The 14,070-nt window shown below is 42.8% G+C and overlaps 1 protein-coding gene across 1 annotated transcript in view; it reads left to right on the top strand.

Moving 5' to 3' along the window:
- Positions 1-10,187, top strand: part of BCAS2 (BCAS2 pre-mRNA processing factor) — a 102,730-nt gene extending 92,543 nt beyond the window's left edge. The window contains exon 7 of the mRNA XM_063955428.1: positions 9,674-10,187. Within this exon, the coding sequence (XP_063811498.1) occupies positions 9,674-9,794 (121 nt within the window). The 3' untranslated portion in view covers positions 9,795-10,187. The remainder of the gene's footprint in view (positions 1-9,673) is intronic.
- Positions 10,188-14,070: the final 3,883 nt, after the last annotated feature.

Genomic DNA, 14,070 nt, shown 5'->3' with positions numbered 1-14,070 from the left:
CACGGCTACAGCCGGGAAATCCACCTTTCTACCTCAAGTCACTCCCCAACAGAAAAAGGCACCGACCTTTCAACCGCAGCCCTTTCGTTCCTTTAAAAATAAGAGAGCAAAGGGCTATTCATATCTGCCACGAGGCAGAGGTCGAGGGAAGAGACAGCAACAGGCAGCTCCTTCCCAGGAACAGAAGCCCTCCCCGGCTTCTACAAAAGCCTCAGCATGACGCTGGGGCTTCTCAAGCGGACTCGGGGACGGTGGGGGGTCGTCTCAAAAATTACAGCGCGCAGTGGGCTCACTCGCAAGTAGATCCCTGGATCCTGCAGATAATATCTCAGGGGTACAGGTTGGAATTAGAGACAGATCCACCTCGCCGTTTCCTGAAGTCTGCTTTACCAACGTCCCCCTCCGAAAGGGAGACTGTTTTGGAAGCCATTCACAAGCTGTACTCTCAGCAGGTGATAGTCAAGGTACCTCTTCTACAACAAGGGAAGGGGTATTATTCCACTCTTTTTGTGGTACCGAAGCCGGATGGCTCGGTAAGGCCTATTCTAAATCTGAAGTCCTTGAACCTGTACATAAAGAAGTTCAAGTTCAAGATGGAGTCACTCAGAGCAGTGATAGCGAACCTGGAAGAGGGGGACTTTATGGTATCCTTGGACATCAAGGATGCGTATCTCCACGTTCCAATTTACCCCTCACACCAGGGGTACCTCAGGTTCGTTGTACAAAACTGTCACTATCCGTTTCAGACGCTGCCGTTCGGATTGTCCACGGCACCTCGGGTCTTTACAAAGGTAATGGCCGAGATGATGATTCTTCTTCGAAGAAAAGGCGTATTAATTATCCCATACTTGGACGATCTCCTAATAAGGGCAAGGTCCAGAGAACAGCTAGAGATGGGATTAGCACTGTCTCAAGAAGTGCTAAAACAGCACGGGTGGATTCTGAATATTCCAAAATCCCAGTTAATGCCGACAACTCGTCTGCTGTTCCTAGGGATGATTCTGGACACGGTTCAGAAAAAGGTTTTTCTCCCGGAGGAAAAAGCCAAGGAGTTATCCGAGCTTGTCAGGAACCTCCTAAAACCAGGAAAGGTGTCTGTACATCAATGCACAAGAGTCCTGGGAAAAATGGTGGCTTCTTACGAAGCAATTCCATTCGGCAGATTCCACGCAAGAATTTTCCAAAGGGATCTGTTGGACAAATGGTCAGGGTCGCATCTTCAGATGCACCTACGGATAACCCTGTCTCCAAGGACAAGGGTGTCTCTTCTGTGGTGGTTGCAGAGTCCTCATCTATTGGAGGGCCGCAGATTCGGCATACAGGATAGGATCCTGGTGACCACGGACGCCAGCCTGAGAGGCTGGGGAGCAGTCACACAAGGAAGAAACTTCCAGGGAGTATGGACGAGCCTGGAAACGTCTCTTCACATAAACATATTGGAACTAAGAGCAATATACAATGCTCTAAGCCAGGCAGAACCTCTGCTTCAAGGAAAACCGGTGTTGATCCAGTCGGACAACATCACGGCAGTCGCCCATGTGAACAGACAGGGCGGCACAAGAAGCAGGAGTGCAATGGCAGAAGCTGCAAGGATTCTTCGCTGGGCAGAGAATCATGTGATAGCACTGTCAGCAGTGTTCATCCCGGGAGTGGACAACTGGGAAGCAGACTTCCTCAGCAGACACGATCTTCACCCGGGAGAGTGGGGACTTCATCCAGAAGTCTTCCACATGCTGGTAACCCGTTGGGAAAGACCAATGGTGGACATGATGGCGTCTCGCCTCAACAAAAAACTGGACAGGTATTGCGCCAGGTCAACAGATCCGCAGGCAATAGCTGTGGACGCGCTGGTAACGCCTTGGGTGTACCAGTCGGTGTATGTGTTTCCTCCTCTGCCTCTCATACCAAAAGTATTGAGAATTATACGGCAAAGAGGCGTGAGAACGATACTAGTGGTTCCGGATTGGCCAAGAAGGACTTGGTACCCGGAACTTCAAGAGATGATCACGGAAGATCCGTGGCCTCTACCTCTAAGGAGGGACTTGCTTCAGCAGGGTCCCTGTCTGTTTCAAGACTTACCGCGGCTGCGTTTGACGGCATGGCGGTTGAACGCCGGATCCTAAAGGAAAAAGGCATGCCGGAAGAAGTCATTCCTACTTTGATTAAAGCGAGGAAGGAAGTAACCGTGCAACATTATCACCGAATTTGGCGAAAATATGTTGCGTGGTGCGAAGATCGGAGTGCTCCGACGGAGGAATTTCGACTGGGTCGATTCCTACATTTCCTGCAATCAGGATTGTCTATGGGTCTCAAATTGGGATCTATTAAGGTTCAAATTTCGGCCCTGTCGATTTTCTTTCAAAAAGAATTGGCTTCAGTCCCTGAAGTCCAGACCTTTGTTAAGGGAGTGCTGCATATACAGCCGCCTGTGGTGCCTCCAGTGGCACCGTGGGATCTCAATGTGGTTTTGGAATTTCTAAAATCTCATTGGTTTGAACCACTAAAAAAGGTGGATTTGAAATATCTCACATGGAAAGTGACCATGCTTCTAGCCCTGGCTTCGGCCAGGAGAGTGTCAGAACTGGCAGCTTTATCTTACAAAAGCCCATATCTGATTTTCCATTCGGACAGGGCAGAACTGCGGACTCGTCCGCATTTTCTCCCTAAGGTGGTGTCAGCATTTCATCTGAACCAGCCTATTGTAGTGCCTGCGGCTACAAGTGACTTGGAGGACTCCAAGTTACTGGACGTTGTCAGAGCATTAAAAATATATATTGCAAGGACAGCTGGAGTCAGAAAATCTGACTCGTTGTTTATATTGTATGCACCCAACAAGATGGGTGCTCCTGCGTCTAAGCAGACGATTGCTCGTTGGATCTGTAGCACAATCCAACTTGCACATTCTGTGGCAGGCCTGCCACAGCCTAAATCTGTAAAGGCCCACTCCACAAGGAAGGTGGGCTCATCTTGGGCGGCTGCCCGAGGGGTCTCGGCATTACAACTCTGCCGAGCAGCTACGTGGTCAGGGGAGAACACGTTTGTAAAATTTTACAAATTTGATACTCTGGCTAAGGAGGACCTGGAGTTCTCTCATTCGGTGCTGCAGAGTCATCCGCACTCTCCCGCCCGTTTGGGAGCTTTGGTATAATCCCCATGGTCCTTTCAGGAACCCCAGCATCCACTAGGACGATAGAGAAAATAAGATTTTATTTACCGATAAATCTATTTCTCGGAGTCCGTAGTGGATGCTGGGCGCCCATCCCAAGTGCGGATTATCTGCAATAATTGTACATAGTTATTGTTAACTAATTCGGGTTATTGTTGAAGGAAGCCATCTTTCAGAGGCTCCGCTGTTATCATACTGTTAACTGGGTTTAGATCACAAGTTGTACGGTGTGATTGGTGTGGCTGGTATGAGTCTTACCCGGGATTCAAAATCCTCCCTTATTGTGTACGCTCGTCCGGGCACAGTACCTAACTGGAGTCTGGAGGAGGGTCATAGGGGGAGGAGCCAGTGCACACCACCTGATCTGGAAAAGCTTTACTTTTTGTGCCCTGTCTCCTGCGGAGCCGCTATTCCCCATGGTCCTTTCAGGAACCCCAGCATCCACTACGGACTCCGAGAAATAGATTTATCGGTAAATAAAATCTTATTTTAAATACCTCGGAATCCAAATAACTAATGACCCTTCTGATTTCATCCCTCTGAACCTGGACCCGACCATGCAGCAGATCATGTGCAAATCTAAAACCTGGTGTAGGCTTCCACTGACAGTGTCTGGCAGGGTTAATCTCATTAAAATGATCATACTGCCCAAACTTTTATACATTATTCTCCAGTCCCCTGTATATATCTATCCAACATTCTATAGGAAATTGAATAGTGTTCTGTCCTCACTTGTTTGGGCTAACAAACGACCTAGGATACAATTAAATACCCTCACAAGGCAGCGCTCTGATGGCGGCCTAGCTTTGCCTAATTTCCAGATGTATTACTACGCTGCTCAGCTGACCCATATTAGTGTATGGGTGCGGGATTCTGGTGATGATTCTTTGCAGTGTGAGTTCATTCGCTGCTATTTTCCTCACCTCTCTCCTATGCAGGTGCTGCTGAGCGGGAGCATGGCCCGGTTTCTCCCCCCTATTATCTTTCAGGCCTTAAAGATATGGCGGGCCCTGAGAGACCTCTTAAGGTACGACGACCTGGACCCAGACACCCCCCTTTGGTACTCTGACTGGCTTCCTGAATTGCATGCGCTTGAGGGACGGGAGGTGTGGGCCCCTAGATCTGTGGTCTCTATTTCCCAACTCTATCTAAATTAATGTATTCAAATCCTTTCAGCAACTAAAGGATGAGTTTGATTTACCCAACTCCTATTTTTTCAGATACCTTCAACTTCGACATGCCCTCCGGTCCCAGTTTGCGGAGTCCTCCCCACGAATCCTCCCATTTCCCATCAAGACTTTTGTAACTACAATGGGTCGAACTAAGATGGTTTCCCTTGCGTATGGATATCTTCTCACCAAACTCCATACGGACCCTCTGACACGTCTCCGTGGAAAATGGGAGGAGGATATAGGTCTGATGGGTGAGGAGTACTGGGCCCTTGCTCTGGAATACCCTGCTACAGTCACCAAGTCCCTCAGATATCAACAAATCCAATTCTTCATTCTACATAGAACATATATGACTCCAGCTAGACTAGCCTCTTTTGGGACTGGCAGATCTGGCCTCTGCCCTAAGTGCGAGGCGGATATGGGAACATTTTGGCATCTGGTGTGGGACTGCCCAAGACTGCGGGTGTTCTGGTCGGGGGTTAGGTCAATGCTGGAGAGTACGGGAGTGACTGGCGGACTGCTTACCCCACAATTCTGTATTTTGGGGATAGGATGCTCTACTTCTGAGACTGGTCCGGAGGATCTATATGCTCGCAATGTATGTGCCTTGGCTAAGGTTTGCATTGCGAGGCTCTGGATGGCCCCTAGTGGCCCTTTAGTTTCTGCGCTCAAGACCTTAGTTAATGATACAATATTCAAGGAAAGATATATCTACATGAAACAAAACGCTTCAGCCAAATTTGAAAGAGTCTGGTCTCGTTGGCTGGAGTCTCCCCACTCCCACCTGGTCCCTCAATCATAATGGATATCGAAGAGCTATTGTGCCACTGATTTACTGTTTAAGGATGTATGTCTAGATGGTTGCCAGCTGAGCTCTGCGGGTTCGCCTAATTACGTACACGACTGATAAGGTCCTGGTCTAGATGATTACTCTTCAATATGTTTCTTTCTATGTTTCTTATTTCTTTTTTTTTTCTTTTCTTTTTTATGTACCCTCTGTTTTTTTTGGGTAGTTTAAGGGCGAAACCCCCCCCCCCAAAAAAAAAAGATATGGGGATTTATATATTGGTTGCGGATGTTGCAGGCTCAAACGTGCCGATTAACTGTATGCTTTCTGCTCATTTCCTCATGGACACAGTCTAATACTCCACTGTTGTAAACCTATCTCATAAATGAGGATGTGATATATTTGATATATGAGATGTGCCGTTGATGTGCAATGTCTGTAACTCAATCTCCATACTTTTGAATAAAAATTACTTTATTTAAAAAAAAAAAAAGGTCTACAGTCACTAGGTCTACCACTAATGGTAGGCAAGCATTAGGTCGACAGGGGCAAAAGGTCAACATAGAATAGGTAGACAGAAGGAAAGGTCAACAGGGTCAAAAGGTCGACATGTAAATAGGCAGCACAAAAAACTAGACCGTTTCTATTGGTTTTTTTTGGAGGGGGGGGTGCCACTTGTCTGCCACAAACGAGCCCCATTAATGTACCACGTCCAGTCGCATGGCTCGCGGGCTTCGGGCAAGGTGCCTCGCTCACCTGCGCTTGGCACAGGTTACTATTCCCAATCATAGTTCATGTGGATGGTAAAGTATAAAAAAGTTGAGAAAAAATAAATTGTCTACCACATGTGTGTCGACCTTTTGACACCATCGACCTAATGCATGTCTACCATTACTGGTATACCTATAGACTGTAGACCTTTTTAGTGTAGATCTATAGTCCTGATACCGTTTATTTATTGATCTTAGTTTATTTAGGCTTCAATTATAGTAATATTGGTTTAGCCACAAAAGAACTGCCTCCATAGAAACCTGTATAAAACGGGTTACTTCAATGTTACCTCCTTATTATAGACCTTAAAACTTGTCATAGTTTAACACAGCAAAATCTTTAGTAGCCACGAGAGACTAAAAAAGCAAAATGTAGGAGATTTCCAAATCTTTGGATTGTAAAAGGGCAGCATTACTGTGTTTCAAGTCCCTTATGTGGAGTGGTATGTGTGTCACCTGGGCACCACCTTGATTTAAATTCTTTAGGTTATATGATATACATATTAGGAACTGTAGTTAAGGGTTTGGGTTACAGACTGGATAGGTTAAGAACGCAATGAATGTGGCTAGAATAAACAACTGAACTACTCATCTGAGGGCATGATACAGTAATAACCCTCTATGCTATGAGGAGAGACATTACCAGTCTCTCTGAATGGAGTGGTGCTTGGTGGGGAATGGTAGGAAACTGTAATACCTAATCCTGTTTCCTGGTTGCTTGATGGAGGCTTTGAACTATACTGTACTCGCTTATGCACCCACAACTTTGGTAAGGTTTTGTGGCTCATCTTGATGTGTTAAAATTAAAAGAAAAAAAGAGAAGAAAGAATTCGAAATGCCCTATGGTGGTGCACACAATCTTGTATTAAGATATAACTTTTATTGAATTATATGTTAAAACCAGCGAATATTAAAAGGAAAGTAGAATCGTGTAAATAGAAAAGAAATAGTGTTTAAAATAAAAGTGCTGCGCACTAGATGTCACCGGATTCGCTCATGTATTGCTAGCAAAATCTATAGATGGTCACGAGTGTGTCAAAAATATTCCATGTCTATGTGTGTTATATTACACTTTTTAGATAGCTGAGAAAGCTGCAAGAATAAATGTCCCACAAATTAATTGTATTCCTTCCCAGGATTCCAGATGTGGGATCGTTGAAACCAAATTCCAGATATCACCTTATGTGGTGCTAATGATTTACTATATATTTTGCTGAATTGTCTCTCAATAAACTGATCAGAATGCTAAATGTGTACTGTGTCTCTCTGTATCTCAGAGTTAATATACAAGCTCAGTCATAAGGTCTCAGTAATGTCTGTGTGTTCTAGCTCCATGAGCAGTGTTGTATCCACTGAGAAAGGAGCATATGAAACATTCAGATACAAATGTATCCACTAAAGGGAAACAGTTATTAAGCTCTGACAGTATCCAATCTTTTACTTGTCACAAGATTTTATCATAGCTTCGCTATGGCTCATAGAGAGCTGTGACAATTAATGATAATAAATGATCAGAAATCTTTTTAACCAGATATTGTTGTACATCATATTTGTTCCCTTGGGATCCTTATATTCAAATAGATGTTTAGTGATCTAATTCGGATCATAAGAGTAGTTTATTCCTCTGTGTTATAATAGGGATGTTAAGGGCTCAACACACTCTTATTTGGATGTAGGCTCAAAGTATCAATATAAACATGGTTCGTTAATGTATCATGTTAAGCCTTCAAGGTGTGTATATGATAGTGAGTCTTACACCAGGTGCCTAAGTATATTAGGCGCCCTCTGTTGCCCTTTTATTTGGGAGGATTATATATACAGTGAGTATATAGCACTTGCTGTGAATGGGTCTGCAATCACTATAGAGTTAATGTGAGTGTAAAATGTGTCATTAATATCCTGACACACATCCAGCTTTTTATTAAATAATTTTTGATGTGGATGTTATATACACATTAAACATCTTTTGGTGTGCGTATCAGGGCTTTATTATTCAGCCTTGTGAACACTATTTAATACCATTCATAATACAGTGTTATTTCGGCATGGTGAATTATTATCATCAGCATCTAGTTGTGCAATTTCCTCCCTGTAACTCCCACACTTTGCCTGAACTGAAACACTTGCAAAATCAATGATTTCTGATATAAATACATATGCACATTAAATGTCTATTGACCATATGGATTAGAACCTTAGTGTACTGCCTTAGTATAGGGTTCAGTATGGTTCATTACACATGGTAATTACTTGCACAGCAGCATCTAGTTGTGCAATTTCCTCCCTGTAACTCCCACACTTTGCCTGAACTGAAACACTTGCAAAATCAATGATTTCTGATATAGATACATATGCACATTAAATGTCTATTGACCATATGGATTAGAACCTGCCTTAGTATAGGGTTCAGTATGGTTCATTACACATGGTAATTACTTGCACAGTATAGCATTCTGTAAGCAGCTATTAGTATTGTATGCTTTAGATAAGCCTCACAGCTAACACAGATCAGACACTCTCAGCTTCAGTATACATTTTTCCTAATCTATCTAGCTGAGCATTGTCCGGTGACTACCTAAAGTGCGCAGCTAGCCTGACGCACGCTTCGCTGTTTGCTTCATCAGAGGCAGAGCCAGATTGCCTCCCAGTTTGTCCTTAAATACCAGCAATAATTGTATTTCCACCAATGGGAACCGCCTGTCAGTATCAGATATCCAATCATGTTATGCCATCTCACATGCTGACACTCCAGTCACGTGATCAGCATACACTGAAGCTTTCTATGCTGTCTTTTCAGGTTAGACCAATCAATCCAACACAGTCACTATGAGAACTAAATTATTCAGACCAAATCCATCGAGTACCTATCCGTGATGTGCAGTGCTTCAAGCACATAATTACATGTGTTACATCCAGCGGATGGTACCTATTTGGCAACATGAGATCCCGGAGTTTGTAATCTGGATCTTCATATTGTCTATGTCCTTATCTATCTGAATTTACTCTCCCATATACTGAATATATTTACCTGTGCGACCAGTATTATAGTAACTTGTGTTAAAATTAAAGTAATATGCTGCCAACTCAGAACCACCATAAAGCCCATTTCATCACTGAATCCACCTATAGTTGCCCTCATTATCAACACTTTGTAGACGTTTTTCAATATCTAGTGGTCTCAATCCCAATACTTTCTGTAACCCCTGCCCTCTATACTGTACAGACTAGTGTTTAATGCATTACCCCAATTTTTAACCTTGGCTACTATGCTTTAACTTACAGTTCAGTGTCCTTATTGAAGTCCCGTTCTTCAAGTCTACAGTCTCTGACTGCTGTAGCTAATGTATCACAATAATCCCTAATCCAAATCTTTAACTCTAGTCTCTTTTCCCTCTAGTCTTAGTGCCATTTCCAGTAATTTGGAACCCATAAAAATGTTACTAACTAATTAGACGAGACGTATGCTGAACATAAACCTGGAGTTCTTAACAGTCATTCTTGGCAAGGCAAAACAAAATCTAGGATGCTCGATTCCACCACCTGACTGCACATGCAGCAATGCTTCTCTCCTTGCAGGGTCACAGTATAACACCTGTTCAGATTGCATTGTCTATGTAACATGTTAGATTTGTTGGTATAACGTGTAATGTGGTGGTACATGCAAAATATATGTAGCATTTTTTTCCCCTTCATATAATAATTTTTCTTGCTCTTCTTTGTTGTATTAATAATCTGCATATACTGTCGTGCTAAATCTTCGGTGTCATTTTTTCTTCAGGTGGGTATCGCTTGTGAGTAAGAACTATGAGATTGAACGTGCAATTGTACAGCTGGAGAATGAAATCAATCAACTCAAGCAGAATGATGGGGAAAACAAAGAGAATATCCAGGACTATTAAATGGGGCAACTAATACAGCATTTTCTTGGGCCTTTCTGATTGAGTAAAGATTTATCCCTAGTATAGATTACTTGTCCTTTCTTTTTTCATTGTGCCTGTGTTCCAGTTCTATGTAATCGTAGCTGTCAACCAATTTTACCCGGTCTATTGAATGATGGCCGGCTACCAAGAGATTCATCATTTCGCAATAGAAAATGTTATCTCTTACAAACTGCTGAATATGAACACCTCTTGGCTTTGTCACCCGAAAGTGTTGTAACAGGTTATTGCACCAGAAGTTTGTGACTGCATCATATGGATAATGCTTTACTTTAGACAAAGACATTGGAGCCCAATGTTTGTTTGTTTGTCTTTTTTAAGCATGACTTGAATAAAATTGTTTTTAACCTATTATTCATTTTGGAGTTGTACAGCCTATTGTGGTTACTACTGATATTAGAGAATGCGTAAGCTTATTCTCCACGTTCATAAGAAAGTGAAGACACACCAGCATTGCACCTTCAGCTTAATCCTGCTTTCATTTGGCTGAATACATGTATAACAAGACTGTTGTTTTTCTTCATGCACCTAACATGGGATAATGTATATGTTGGATATATTCTTGTTATCCCAGTATACAATCTACAAGCTATGTTGTAGAAAGTTGGCATGTTCTGTGCCATATTGTTAGTTTTTCCCGATACAGATCACGCGCCTTCCCTGATGATGTCTCACACACCCATTTCCACTGGCCATGGCTATTGTGGGCTCTAATAGGTTGACACCATACAGTCGACGGCTTCAAAAGGTTGATGTGACAATGGTCGACACACACATGGTTGATACAAGTGTTTTTTTTTGTTTTGTTTTTCTTACCTGTTTTTCAACATGCCTGATTTACCATACACGTGGACTACGATTTGGGAATAGTAACCTTGCCCGAAACATGGCGAGCGTACACCTTTACATTGATTGTGGTCACATATGATCAAACATACATAATGACACCCAAAGAACAAAAAAAATAAAAAACTTGTTGACCATTGTCGTGGACTTTTTGACCCTGTTGACCTTACCCACTGTCGACCTACTGCATGTTGACCACATGGCATTGCCCTAATGACTGTATATAGATAAAGTGGATCTCCTATACCACATCCAGCTATCGCATTGTGGAAGGGTTTCGCATCATTTTGGAAACTAAGACTTCAAGCGCTGATCAAGAATATACCATAAACGCTCAGATGTGGGGAATGAAAAGGCCATGCAATATGGATAACATCTGCGTCTTTCTTATTAAACCTTTGTATGGTGACACCCTACAATATTTTGGAACCACAATGTCATGGTTGTAACTATAGTGGGTGCAAGGGATGCTACAGCTACTGGGCCCAGAGGTTTAGGGGCCCTGAACCCAGCTCATATAGTTGTCTACAAAGTTTTAGAAATTGCCTGCTAAGAAATTGGATCCAGCCAATTGCCTGGACATGAAAAGGGGGTCTCGTCAGTGGCAATCTGTCTATCCCTCTCCGCCCACATTCACACTAATACACAGGTTCTCAAACTCGGTCCTCAGGACCCCACACAGTTCATGTTTTGCAGGTCTCACAGAATCACAATTTAAATAATTAGCTCCTCCTGTGGATCTTTTAAAATGTGTCTGTTAGTAATTAATACACCTGTGCACCTGCTGGGTTACCTGCAAAACATGCACTGTGTGAGGTCCTGAGGACCGAGTTTGAGAACCTATGGACTAATCTGATTCATCTCCCACAATCCTGTTTCATGCTCCACACAGCTGTGCTTATCCGTCAGCTCAGCACTGTCCATGAGTAGGCGTCGTCTTGTATACAGCCTTTGCAAAGCTTGGGGGGATGGGGAGCAATTGTCCCCGAAAGAGACCGTGTGCGTGTCTTAAGAAGATCTCCAATCAAAATGAAATATCTTGCATTAGGAAATATCCTCCTCAAGAAGGAGCTGGTTGGTCCCAGCCCCTTGTGTGACGTGTACTGGCAGCACTACAATGTGGCACATTAACTAGAGACAATTCAGTGTGGCATTATATGAACTGGTGGCACTGTGTGGTATAATGTGACCTAGAGCACTTCTATGGTTCATAAAATGAACGACCAGTGCTGGGAGAGGTCTCTAGAAGCATTGGGGAGGGGCCCTTTCAGAATGTAGCTATGGGAGCCCACAATATTCTGGTTTTGCCCCTGTACTTAAGCATGAGTATTCAACATGCAGCCCTCCAGCTGCTGTGGAACTACACATCCAAGCATGCCCTGCCATAGTTTTAGCAAGCCCAAATAGCAAACCTGACAGGGTACATTGGGATATGTTCTACATAGCTGGAGTGCCGCCTGCTGTATTCTCCTAGTACTTTACATAGACCTGGTCATTGCCCCACACTCGCTTTGCCATGTGTTTATGCCCTGCAACATGATTAATATCCTGATTTGTGCAGTTCTCTGTTTTTTCAGCAACAGGCTAAAATTTAGCAGTTTCTTGTTTTGCACTAACGGACATCATGGTCCAGGAGTATGCGCACCCACCCACTATTACCCTATGCTGACAAAATGGATAGTGAGACACTAGAACAGTCATAAGAAGGGCAGTGTGCTGTTTTTACACTTGACCCTACTTGGATGTTGTTTAAAAAAAAAAAAAAAAAAAACAGTAACCACACCTTAAGCTCCGTACACACGGGGAGATGTGCGCTGAGCGATCTAGCACAGATCGCTCAGCACACATCTCTCCCCCCTGCTCGGCACAAAGAGTGATGTATGCTGAGCAAGTGGGGGGGTTAGGGGGGGACGCTCACTTCACACAGCGGTGAAGTGAGCGATCTACTAGATTGTGCAGGCCAATCTAGTACCGGCAATAGTGACGCGTGGGGCCGTGCATCGCTATGGGGCATACACATGGAGTGATCCGTGCTTAATTTCTAAGCAATCTAGTCAGATTGCTTAGAAATTAAGCACGGATCTCCCTGTGTGTACTATCCCCTTAAGTGGAGCTGTTTGCTTTCAATATGCTTATTCTTCAGTTACACAAATGTTTTCATTGTTCATAATCTGTATGATTTTTAGAGGTTTCAATGCTGGCTGATTGTGACCAGTTGAAATGGAGAATTAAACTAATAATCTTACCTGGTGCCAGCCACAGAATCATTGTAGATCATAAATTTATGTCTTTGTTAAATGGGGTCGATAAACCTATCCTTCCTAATATGACTGAGTGAAACAGCTTAATGCCCATATTCAGTCAAGTGTAAACCGTTCTTTTATAATTACAGTATAAAATATTATACTGTCATTATATAATTACAGTACAAGATGTCCCAGTACTGCCTGAGTTGTTTCTGTCTTTCCTCCTCTCTGTCTTTAGCACTCCACTCACTTTATTTCTCCTCTTCCCCTCTTACTCAATCTCTCTTCCCCCTCATTTGTAGATGTCTCTCATCTGCATACAGCACAGGTCCACAATAACTGGTAATCTATCACAACACTGAAATACTGGAGCCAGTATCTCTATATCTTGTGTGGTCAGCTATTAACTCACTCTGTTCTTGTAGTCCTAAAAATGCCACGAGCAGTAAGTATGGTGTGAGCAACTCTAGTGTAAATTATTCCTTACACTGCTTTCTCTAGGGTACAGTTATAGCGCTCTGTAACAAATGTATAGCTCACAGAATCCTATTGTGATTAAGAATGTATTAAGTCCAGTGTTGGATTGCGACCGGATAGCTATAAATTAATTTTGTAGTACATTTCTCGTTCTAATATCCTGAGTTACTTTGTTTGCATATGAATTAATTTCACGCAGGCAAGGGTTTTGAAATGTATTTCTGTACTAAAACTTGAGATGAATAGGTACAGAGCTGTACAAATTTTGCTGGGTGATTGATGAAGAACTCATTGTTTATATGAAACTGCATAATGATGTTCAGCCACTGTAGGGGAAAATATCATTGCAAGAACAGTAACCCTTCCAGCAGTCCTTAGGCAACTCCTTGCTAACCAATATGGGTATATCAAACATTACTGTCAGGAGTTAAAAATAGCTACATGTTACATACAGAAATAATATACTAGAGGATAACTAACAAAATTTATACTTTTGGGAGGACTAGAAAGATTTTTTTAAAGGATGAGATAAAAGAAGGAAAAAAAAAACTCATTCCTTGCTAATTTTTGGAGGGTAATTCCACCGGTAACGGAATTACAGTGATAAACTCTATTCATCATACAACTGCCACCACTAATGTGAACAAATCATCATAACCCAACAGCCC

Source organism: Pseudophryne corroboree, chromosome 2, assembly GCF_028390025.1.
Source record: "Pseudophryne corroboree isolate aPseCor3 chromosome 2, aPseCor3.hap2, whole genome shotgun sequence".
NCBI classification, from domain to species: Eukaryota; Metazoa; Chordata; class Amphibia; order Anura; family Myobatrachidae; genus Pseudophryne; species Pseudophryne corroboree.
This window is presented reverse-complemented; position numbering and strand designations above follow the sequence as displayed.